Source organism: Halichondria panicea, chromosome 8, assembly GCF_963675165.1.
Source record: "Halichondria panicea chromosome 8, odHalPani1.1, whole genome shotgun sequence".
Lineage (NCBI taxonomy): Eukaryota > Metazoa > Porifera > Demospongiae > Suberitida > Halichondriidae > Halichondria > Halichondria panicea.
In genome coordinates, this window is record NC_087384.1 from 2,610,574 (window position 1) to 2,621,722 (window position 11,149).

The following is an 11,149-nucleotide window of genomic DNA, read 5'->3' on the forward strand; positions in this document are numbered from 1 at the left end:
ATAATTATGTGTCATGAATCTCTACTAGTGTTCAAAACAAACAACAGAACAAAAAAGGATATGAGCTAGAGCTAGACTAGACTGACAAAAACTAAACTGTACGACGCGACGGACTAGACTAGAACTAGATTTACCACGCAGCATTTCTCTGTTTGACAACAGTTTCAATGAAGTCAAGATGGCTAGCATAAAGGTTCAGTTTGCTGCTGGCTTCCATCCAGCAGACATCCCCAGCATCATCCCCAGCCTTCAGCTTAATCTTGTTGAATGTACTACCTGTGAGGAGGAGGGAGGATCATCACATGGCACCACTACTATCATTATATCCACATATAATTATAGTAGCGCTATAGGATTGAGGTACGACAGGCGCGGTGCAGCTCAAGCAATTAGCCTTTGATTGAGCAATAATTATCCGCCCACGTCATATGTTTTTGCTGAGTGTAAGCAGCGGCTAATTGCTTGAGCTGCACCGCGCCTGTCGGACCTCCTCTGGGATTGAGCACACTGCAAACCTATAATAATTATAGGCTTTTCGATTTGTCGATTAGTTTATGCACACAGCTAAGGCGGTATAAATATTGTATAATTATGTGATGGTCTTGTAGTATTCTATTGAACAATATAGAACAAGGGGACTGAGTTTTTATTAGGTTTGAGCATTGTACATATACATGCAATCACAATCACTCTGACTATAGTTAGAGGGATTGGAAACAAAGGGACCTTTGAGCTTTGAGTAACATCTGCGCTACACTGCGGTTTAATCGAGGCCATCACAACAATACCTATTTCTACACACAGAAACCACGCTTGTGCAACTCACTCCGTGCTCATTTATATTTCAAGGTCTAGCGTAGTAGTTCTGCCTCGGTGCGCATACGCAAGCGAGGTATACGGTAATGTGTCTGTTTGCGTAGACTGCTATATACAGCTACTAAAGGATCAATGAAGTGCAAGTAAGAGCTTCTATTCATGTTTTCTTGGATTTTAATTCGTGGATTTGTAAAGTAATGCTTTGTTCTCTGGTTATGGCTACTTGGAGTGTTGCTACGCTACTCTACTTAGTAGTTATAGCTCTGCACTAGAATGCTATATAGCTGCAAGAGTGAAGAGAGCACTAATGCAGCAGCCATTAATTTTAGACTTTCATCATCAATCATGGTCGATCATTTCCCACTCTTTTACAGAGTAGCCTGCTATAAAGAGCCCTTGCCCGCAAGAACATTATGATGTGTGTATTAGCAAGCAGCTTTACATATCCACCGAGGCACCAGCACCCGCGGTACTTTCATTATTCACGTGGCTCACAGACTGGGCATGTTATAAATTGCTGAAAGAGAATGTCTCGAGGAAACATAATTTCTTATTTTGAGGGAGTTACCCGGAAAAATAGGGCGTAACACGGATAGTTTTCGAGGCTCCATTGCAGATTCAATGTAAAAGCATCACGTGCACGAATCCCCCTAACTCGTCAATCTATATATGCTCTGACCCACCAGTTTCATCATGGAAGTTCATAGCTACCGTCTCCATCCACGAGTTGTCGGTATTTCGGATGTCGTCCACATACCCTGAGTACACCTGCAACAATGGGATACAAATAGTACCATTGTGTAGCACAGATAACATTTTATTGCAGGGCAAAGAATACATGAAGTTGGCAAGACTAGTACGTACCCATTAGTGCCATTTTAAGCACCCCTCACTTTTAAGTACAGTAGCCTTACAAAAGAATACATGACCTTGGCAAGACTAGTACGTACCCATCAGTGCCATTTTAAGCACCCCTCACTTTTAAGTACAGTAGCCTCACAATACACAGGTGCTGAGATTGTGAATTACCTCATCTCCTGCTTTGAATAGATCGTTAACATGAGCCTCGATTTCCTTTTTCTCTTCTTCAGTTGCCTCCAAACTGTTCATGGCTTCCTCACCAAACTCCTTCCTCAGTGTGCGGGAGACAGTGTCACCAGGGTCAATCATGCCCTGGTTAATGTACATGGACATGATAGTATCCCTCAGGGGTTAAATATTAAGCGGATGGTTGACAAGGTGCAAGTAGGAAATTTACTTGCTCCAAGCGGGTGGCAGAACATTTCAAGCGGGTGACAATTAATCGGCTAACCCGCACTGAAACGCATACTGTAAACACAGTCAAGTTAGAAACCCACTTACACCTGGGATGGCCCAGTCACGTGTGTCGTTCCTCATAATGGCCACAAACTCGAGCACTGGTTTCCCTTCCATCATTGTCTTGGCACCATCCTCTCCCCTCTTCCAGCGGGAAACTATCGGATCAACAGCATGGTTCGGACCCCACCTGCCCAGCAAACCACGCCCACACATGCCTGTCCGTCCAATGGGATTTCTGGGGGAGGAAGATATTTGGGGGAATTTGGCCCTTTGTAATCATACCATATAACATAGTGTACATGAAAATCGACACACACTTATCGGTGTCCCACTTGACTAAATTGACGAACGCTTTCGTGCCATGGTTTTTAGTAAAACCGTTGTCCCAGATTAATGCTCTCACGTCACTGCAGCAGGAGTACATAACGTACTCCTGCTGCAGCTTAATACTTAATTACCACGTGGTATCAAGCTGAAAGAGCCGAATATTGTGGCCAGTATTATGATCGACTCAAAGTCAAGCACTAGCAGCAGGTTGGAGCATAATCACTGGCAATCTGTCATTATGCATGCATGTGCAAGGCTGCAGTAACACGCAGCACATGGACATTAATATGGACAACGATTTAGTAAAACATGATACTGATGTACTGAAATGAATTTTAAGTGAATTTTTATGTGCATTAAACTTGTGGTGTTTTGACACAAACGGCACCCCATAAGAAACAAGTCACTGTACGATGAACTATATATTATTATACACTCGAATTTTAGATGAACCGTTTGATTTATTAACAGCGCCAACTGCCAACTTGACTGAACGCAATTTTTTAGGTCCTAACAAGTACCAACGGTTACTGTATTTTATTTTTTATGGCACTTATTTTTATTTTTAGCCTAAAACAGTACTACGTGCATGCATTTGATACATAATTGCTATAATGTCTAGCTGCAACATACAAAGACCAAAAATCAAACAGTAGAATGAGTACATCCACCTGAGTATATACTAAGAGACTGCACTGGACACTGCACTAGCTGTAGTGCATAAGCGCCACCATAATTTAAACGTTAGCTCAGATTGAAAACAAATTTTGGGGTTCTAAAAGTGCACCACTCCGAAGTACAAACATTTTTTTCTGGCGCTGTAATTACATAAACTACATCTACGGCTTAATTATGGTATTTGGGTCGTACCTTGGAAGTCCATTCACAATTTCATATGTCCCTGAATAGCTTTTTCGGTCCACGTTACCGTCAAGCTCATTGTATTTTGGAGGGGTGTCAGGAGTCACTTTCCTGCAACAAACACATGACTGTAACTCTAATCATAGATAAACAAAAGAAAGGGATAGGCAACGCCCAGCACTTCCGTTGGATGAGGCGAGTTGCGTTTAATGAGTAAAAAGGGGTGTGTGCACTCAGTAAAAGATGTTATAGTTGGTAGCTCTTGAGGAGACATCAGATACACTTAGACATAGGCTATTACCGTATAGCGGGTAATTTTCGGGGGACAAAATATTCGTGGTTCAGCAATATTGAGACATTTTGTGGGTACTATTTTTGTGGTTCCTGCTTGGATTGTAGGTAAAGGTAGGCAAGGGTCGCTTCTTCGTAGGTAAAATATTCGTGGTCAGACATTCAACCACGAAAACCACGAATAGTTTGCCCCACGAAAATTACCCGCTATACGGTAATCTTTTAGAGCAGCTTATGCAAAGTGATGAGGAAGTGAGCTCCAAAGGGGTGTCAGTACTCTCTACAAACCATAACAGGTCTGTTCCCAAGCCCTTCAAATACCATCTCTTCGATCACACAATACAGTAGAGCAGGAGAGGTACGCAAACTTTCTGGACTTCGGACAACCTTTCATGGTGCTGCCACTACTTCACTGCATTGAGAGCTGGCAAACATGCTTTGTTCCATGCAGTTCTAAACACGCTTTAATTCTGTGAAACGTACATGATTTCATATTGGAGATGGAGGTACACGAACCGGAAATTTGGTGTTTTTTCACACAAATCAAGCTGAATAAAAGAAAGCTCGGCACTAACATAGCAACTGTAGATATCAGTAGTGCTGGGTGTATGTGTGCATGATGTCCGATTGCTTTGAATTTCTCTTTTAGGCCCCCTACAAGCAGATATAGGGATCATTGTGTACTTTCTTGAGCGCAACTCGCCTCCAACCAGAGGGTATGACATCACACACTGCATTTACCTAGCATCACGTGGGGCGTTGGCTATCCCTTTCTTTCGTTTATCTATGCTTTAAAATTACCACTTAAACAGGCGATAAAGGGACAACTGGGAAAAGAAAGCGATATTCATCTGCATCGGATTTTGTAGCTACTTAAAATTAATCTTTTGGAAAACACCAGAATGCACCTGAAATCCAGGTCCGCCCACACAGGGCCCCTGAGCACAGCAGGGTGGGTGTGATCCACAGGCTGGTATTCAGGCCAGTCCACAGACCATGAAACTTTGTCCTCAGGCACTGGAAACCGCTTCACTCCGTCTTGATAGTTGAACAGACGACAGTTGTTGACTTTAGCCATGTGCCTGACTGCAATGAGAGGTCCTGTGATGCTCGAGATACGAGACAAAAAAGACATGCAACTTTGGCTGGCAGAGAGGTAGTGGTCGTCCACTGCACTGATAACATCTATGACATGGATCAGGGTCTGAGTTTTGTAAGGGGGTGGGGCTCATAATAATTAACTAATAGTGAGCTAGCTAGCTGCTATACTGCAGGCTGTTTTTATGTTATTGTGGTGCAATAACAAGACCAGGATCGCAAAATGACTGACAGCAAGCATTATCTCTTAGAGGAATCTGATGAATCTACTGTAAGGGATCATTAATAATTAATTAATCCACCCACTGCACTCACAAACAAATACTATGCAGTTGACAGACCTCTCTTCGGACACAAGCCCCGAGTCTCACCGTCGCTATTCTTCAGCTTCCCTGTATGGCCACCCTGACAGTGTGGCGGAAAAGGCTCTCAACTCAACTCAAGACAAAATGGAGGGACAACCTTTGTCTCTCTCTCCAGTTGAAGAACCAATGTCCGTGGATAGAGAGAGCCTTCGGAAAAATGCAGTTCGAATTAGCTTGACTCGTCGAATACCTGTAAAAAAGGAAATGGAGAGGAAAGAATTGGAGAGTTTGGTCACTGCAGCTCACAATGACTTGGATAAGCTTATTCATTACACACTGGTACATTGATTGATACTGTGACCTGACAAATTTGGGCGCTATTGTTGACATGTGATTATGAACTCTATTGTAGTGGGTCTTAATGTATGATTGTTTTGCTGCCCAATTAGTTGTTTTGCACCAGAAGAGTACGCAGTCTTTGATTTCAACACATACGTAGGTGACCTATATAGTGTAGCAAGGCCAAACTAGCACAACATTACTGCAAAGGTTGATTTGACATGATTTGACATGATTGTACTATTATGATAGTTAATAATTTTACAGATTGTTGTAGAGGAGAATAATTCTCTCAAAGAGGTACTGAAGGATGCTGTGATTTTCAGTGAGGATGGAAACCTAGGAGATGTAAGGGGCATAATTATAGGAATGATTATTACTAACACCAAATCACTGCATGTGTATGCAGATTGTTGAATGCTGTACTGCTCAAATGCTGTACTGCTCAAACAACCGTGTGCATATACTTTACTGAACTTTTTTTCTTATAGTATTCTGAGATCCTAATCAGCAGGGATAAGGAGCTACCGATATTGAACAGCTTAAGTCACCAGCACTTTAGTACTAGACCGTTGCTTGCATCCTCTCACTCACAACCACAGCACTCTAATGAGGCAACAGTATCGCCTCAACCAGCAGTGTCGTCAGAGCACACGTACCAATCAGACCAAATGTTTGACCTATCAATGGATACTAGTTCATTAAAATCTGAACCAACGCCTGTATTTTCAAGGAGCCTAAATGAGATCGAAGGAGAATTAAGTACTGGGAGTGAAATACGATTTAGCCCGTTTTCGCCACAAGCCACCATTGCTGAAAACTTCACTCATGCCGTTAGTAACCAGACAAATCTCGATATTGAAAATGTCATCAGGAGTCCTAGAGCTGAACTTTCAATCAGGAAACTACAGTTGCTGACGCAGTCTTGCAGAGAACACGGGAATAAGCACAACATTGGCGGGAGGTGTTCTACACGAGGAAAACAGAAAAGTTCCAAGAAACCAAAACGTGCAAAGTCATTGCAAAAGGTGGCTGTTAACTACACAAGTAGTGAACTGGATGAGAGGGAAATAATGTTGAAGAAGCCAACATTTTTTACATCTGACATGCTAGCTGTGATAATGGAGAGAAATGAGCTTAAGGAGAAGGTTCACATGCTGGAGGAAAAGGTTGACGAGCTTGGGGAGTGAGTATAGTAATATTAAGTCCGTTTTTTGTGAAATATCCCATGTTTAGCCATTAATTTTCTCTTCGCATTCAATTTTGGCATAGATTTAATTTCTAGCATAAATTGTTGAAGTACATTGTCCATACACGTTATTCTTTTGTGCAGAGAGTTAGCTCACACTCAGATGAAGCTGGTTGATGAGTTGCAGGGCGAAACTGAAGGTATTCAAAGAACAAACTTCTTTAGACGAAATACGAGAATAAAGTAAGGGAATTAGGTAGAATGCTTTGGCATTATTTTGTATACAATAATTATATAGGAGCAAAAAATCTGAGAGTGAAATTTTCATCAGTGACGTGTTAGTGATTGGATACAAGAAGAAGGAGAGAGTGTTTGTAAGTATGGCTTGTATTGCCTAAGATTGTTATAACAAATGTACACTGTGGCAGGTGTATGTAATTCACACGACATGGTCTGATGGACAACGATTTGAGATCTACCGTCGCTATGGGGAGTTTTTCACCTATGATGACCGACTACTGCAGCTGTTTCAAACGGAAGGAAGCAAGATCGATAAAGTACTTCCCACTCTACCAAGTAAGTCACATCGATATACTTGAAGAAATAAGCTACCCGTGCAGTACCAACACTAATGAAAGCACCGCAGGTGCTGATGCCTCGGTGGAGATGCCAAAGCTACATAACATAAAGCTACTAATAGCTTTCCACAATCATGCATGCAAACTCAATGACCGGCCATGATTGTTGTTAAAAACGATCGATGCCAAAAGTTCAAGTCTAAAATTAATGGCTGCTGTCTGCAGCGCAGAGCCTTGCAGCTCTCTTCTCACTCTTGCAGCTACCAATAGCTAGCGTTCTAGTGCAGAGCTAACTACTAAGTAGGGTAGCAACATTCGGTGAACAAGTTTGGCTACGTGCTTTTCTGAAAAGGCTGCAATGGCATTCCAAGTAAGCAAAACTAGGCATAACTCGAGAACGAAGCATTATTTTGCAAATCCACGAATTAAACCCAAGTAAACATGGCTAGAAACCTATAGAAACTCTTACTTGCACTTGATTCATCCTTGAGCAGCTGTAGCAGTCTACACACACACACACACACACACACACACACACACACACACACACACACACACACAAACACACTATCTGTATACCTCGCTTGCGCATGCACACTGAGGCATAATTATTACAAATGCTATACAGTGTAGCACTCGTTATAATTTCATTTTCAGATATTGACAATGTGCTGAGTTTATTTGGTCGTACTAACAATGAACATGTTATCAAGCAAAGACTGGGGACTATCAATGACTACTGCCAGGTAAACAACTTGACTCCCTTCTCAACTGTAAATGGAAGTCCATTGCAAATGTGTACTCAGCATAGGGCCTTAACCTTATATTATTTCTATCACTATAATTAGTATACGTATTGTTTGCAGATTCTCCTTTGTGAATTGGATGTGATGATATCTAGAAACGATTTTGTTCTCAGTTTCTTTCGACCTCAACCAGGAGATAGACAGCTGCAAAAGTGTGTTTGTAAATTTTATAAATATACAGCTTTTACACATTTTCGTTTATACACAGCCTAGCCAAATCCAGAACTGAATCCGAGTTGGGTATGTCCATCATCTCTGTCTACCCTCAACAAGTTCCTGCAGGTACGAACACACATGTACATGTACTGCAGCCTTCTACTAGCGAGAAATACGATGAACACATGAAAACATTCAATTGTAATTGGTCGAGTGGATATCACGGTTTATTTTGTGTGATAATTGCAAAGGTGTACACGTAGATTATTTAAAATGACCTCCCGTGTTCTTCTATACAGGCAGTACATTTGAAGAGTATGTCACACTGGCTGACTACAAACCAAAATCTGAGGGAGAGCTGTCAGTGAAGGCTGGGGAGGTGGTAAAGGTCATCAACAGAGAAGCTACTGGTAAGAAAAAACCAACTTTAATTGTGGAGCATACATTGACAAAAATAATAGCGGCTCCTTTATACGATAGAGTGTATGACACTGTTGTCTCGATACTTACATCTTTGTAAAGGTTGGTGGATGGTCAGCCAGAGCCCGGAGTGTGAAGATGGAGAGGAGAGGGTAGGCTACATACCCGGGGACTTCCTCAAGAGATACGACCCAACTCAAAATGTAGACGAAGATTCAATAAAGAATTACCTTGGTTTCGTGTCTCCAGCTGCGCTTACTGATAGTGCTAGAGCAGACGTGGACTCCGCACTGAAGTATGTGGCTATTGAGGACTATACGTCTGACGATCCTCGCCAGCTGTGTTTCACTGAAGGGACACAAGTAATAGTCATTGAGAAGAGTGAAGATGGTAATTATACGTGTGTAAAATTGTGTAGGTTCTAAATTGTGTATGTTGAAAATTACTCGTACTGTAAGTAATTTTCATGCATTATTTTGTACTACGCATCTATGTAAAAATTATGCATGAGCATACTTTTAGGGAATACAATACATTGACCAGCATGCAGTTCCTGCTGAACCTAAATTTAACTCAGTTGCTGTTGTCCAGCTATGGTCCTCCATTGCAGTTTACTTTGTTTGTACAGGATGGTGGTTAGTAGCAGCTGGTGGTCGACATGGCTGGGCTCCTGCATCGTACTTGGAGCCCATGGACAGAAGAATATATCCGGAGGGAGAGGGTAAGTTCTAGGAAGCACATCATTAAAGCTGCATCAGTTGCACAAAGAGGTCTTCCATATATATTGCATGTAATAATTATAGCCTCTGCCTCACACCATAAAAGTTTTCTAATTGAGAAGTCAAATCTATCACAAACAAATAGATAGATCTATATCATTAATTTTATACACTTGTACAGATTTGTTTGTCTCAATGAGAATAATGGACGTTGTCAGCGGAGAGAAATACGTGACTAAAGCTGCCTTCAAAGGAGAAATTGAAGAAGACATCTCTTTTCCCGAGAAGGCCACCATTGAAGTGATTGAGAAGTCCATCAGTGGCTGGTGGATGGTCAGGTGATCAGTAAACTGCAAGGCTGTATAACAGAACACAATAATAAATGACTGATGTTGTCGTTTCAGTAACCACGTGCGGTCTTTAATTGTTTAACTTCCTCTATGCGTTACTGTCTGTTACAATGGTTACATCTGCAATTATCTCTTCGGAGGATGTCTTTGTTCAAAAATGAAAGTGTATCTTTTGTGCGTCAATGTTCATTTATGATTAATGCAGGCACAAGGGAAAGATTGGAATGGCTCCTGCTTCCATGCTAGCTCTCACAGAGTCACAACTCAATGTACCTGGAGAGTACAAATTTGCAATGACAGTGGTACGTAGCAATCAGTACCTTTCAATAGTACATGTACGTAAATACATTCCAGTAACAATTTATAATGACACAGGATTTGGGACATGGCGTGTCTGGAATCATCCAACCTCCACCAAGAAGGTAAGAAGAATTTATGTATAATTGTAGAATGCCAAGCATGCCTTGTAAGTGGATGATTAACTGTAATGTCGTTGCTAGCGTAACTATTACATTACTCTTGATTTTGCAGCAAGAGGTTTCTCCTGCTGAGTCAGTCCCACCGTCGCCAACGATCCAACACTAACACGGACGAAAAGAATTTTGAAACGTTGTTTGAAGAAGGACACACACCCTGCAGTAGCTCGTCCAATTCAGATAATAGCGATATTGAGACAAAGCATTCGTCGATGAGCAAACATGTGAGAAAGCATGTTATTACAAATGAAAAACGACGACGAAAATTCAAATCATTCTTGCATGTACGTCCTGATGACATCAAGTCAAAACGGTCGAGTTCCATGTCTCAGCAGGACAAAAGAGCAACTCTACCTGCATCCCTTATGCAGAGATCATGGGGAGCAAAGAAACTCGATTTTAAAGGAATGGAGGTGTTTATCGGAGAAAATTCTCCACTAGAAGCGAAAAAAGGCTCTTTTCCGAGCAAACCAAGATCTTTAAGCAATGACGAACTGCTAATGGGCTCCTTAATGAACCGCGAGACGCAGGGTAAAGGTACCCCGTCAGATCAACCAGAAGATTTTCTTCATCACAATGATAAGCTACCATTTGAGACTGAAGCTATCAGTAACCCAGAGTCAATCTGCGGCCTAGAAACCAAAATGAATGAAATTCAATGTACCAATGGATCCACTAAATGTGAGACTCAGCGAATGCTCCCTAAGCCTGTAGAGGAAAACACTCCATCAAAAATTGCTTTAAATGACCTCCCCCTAAGTAAAGACCTACATATTTCCCCTGCACAACAGCTAAACGTTCCCAGTGAGGCATCAATCGAAAGTACTAGTGGTGCGAAGACGAGTGAATCTATTAACATTATTGAGAACACAAAAACATTGTCATCCTTGCCAATGCCTGAAAGTGAAGAGGGGGAGCGAAGCGTTTCCACATCTGTAACCAATTGCAATGAGTCTAGTTCCGATCTATAACTGTTCTAGCTGTGCTGTGTGTTGTCTATGGTTTGTTTGTACTGAGTGTGTGGTAATGTTTACAAGCCAAAAATCAATTTATCTGCGGAAGTGGTCAAATACGCAAACCACAAAGCATGCCAAAGGG

At 41.6% G+C, this 11,149-nt stretch overlaps 2 protein-coding genes across 2 annotated transcripts; one reads left to right on the forward strand and one right to left on the reverse strand.

Annotated features, from left to right (window-relative positions):
* Positions 1-4: 4 nt before the first annotated feature.
* Positions 5-4,803, reverse strand: LOC135339453 (ADP-ribose pyrophosphatase, mitochondrial-like). The gene is made up of 6 exons (XM_064535556.1): positions 4,524-4,803; positions 3,334-3,435; positions 2,179-2,371; positions 1,846-1,989; positions 1,500-1,584; positions 5-276 (listed from the first exon to the last, which is right to left on the reverse strand). The coding sequence occupies exons 1-6, from the start codon at positions 4,748-4,750 to the stop codon at positions 131-133; spliced, it is 897 nt and encodes a 298-aa protein (XP_064391626.1). The 5' UTR covers positions 4,751-4,803; the 3' UTR covers positions 5-130.
* Positions 4,804-4,812: 9 nt separating this feature from the next.
* LOC135339440 (uncharacterized) lies at positions 4,813-11,095 on the forward strand. The gene is made up of 17 exons (XM_064535537.1): positions 4,813-4,984; positions 5,046-5,357; positions 5,625-5,705; positions 5,849-6,543; positions 6,691-6,789; positions 6,845-6,920; positions 6,975-7,122; positions 7,782-7,870; positions 7,991-8,082; positions 8,139-8,212; positions 8,386-8,496; positions 8,609-8,896; positions 9,135-9,227; positions 9,407-9,563; positions 9,781-9,877; positions 9,951-9,997; positions 10,107-11,095. Exons 1-17 carry the CDS (start codon positions 4,937-4,939, stop codon positions 11,020-11,022), a joined length of 3,423 nt encoding a protein of 1,140 aa, XP_064391607.1. The 5' UTR covers positions 4,813-4,936; the 3' UTR covers positions 11,023-11,095.
* Positions 11,096-11,149: the final 54 nt, after the last annotated feature.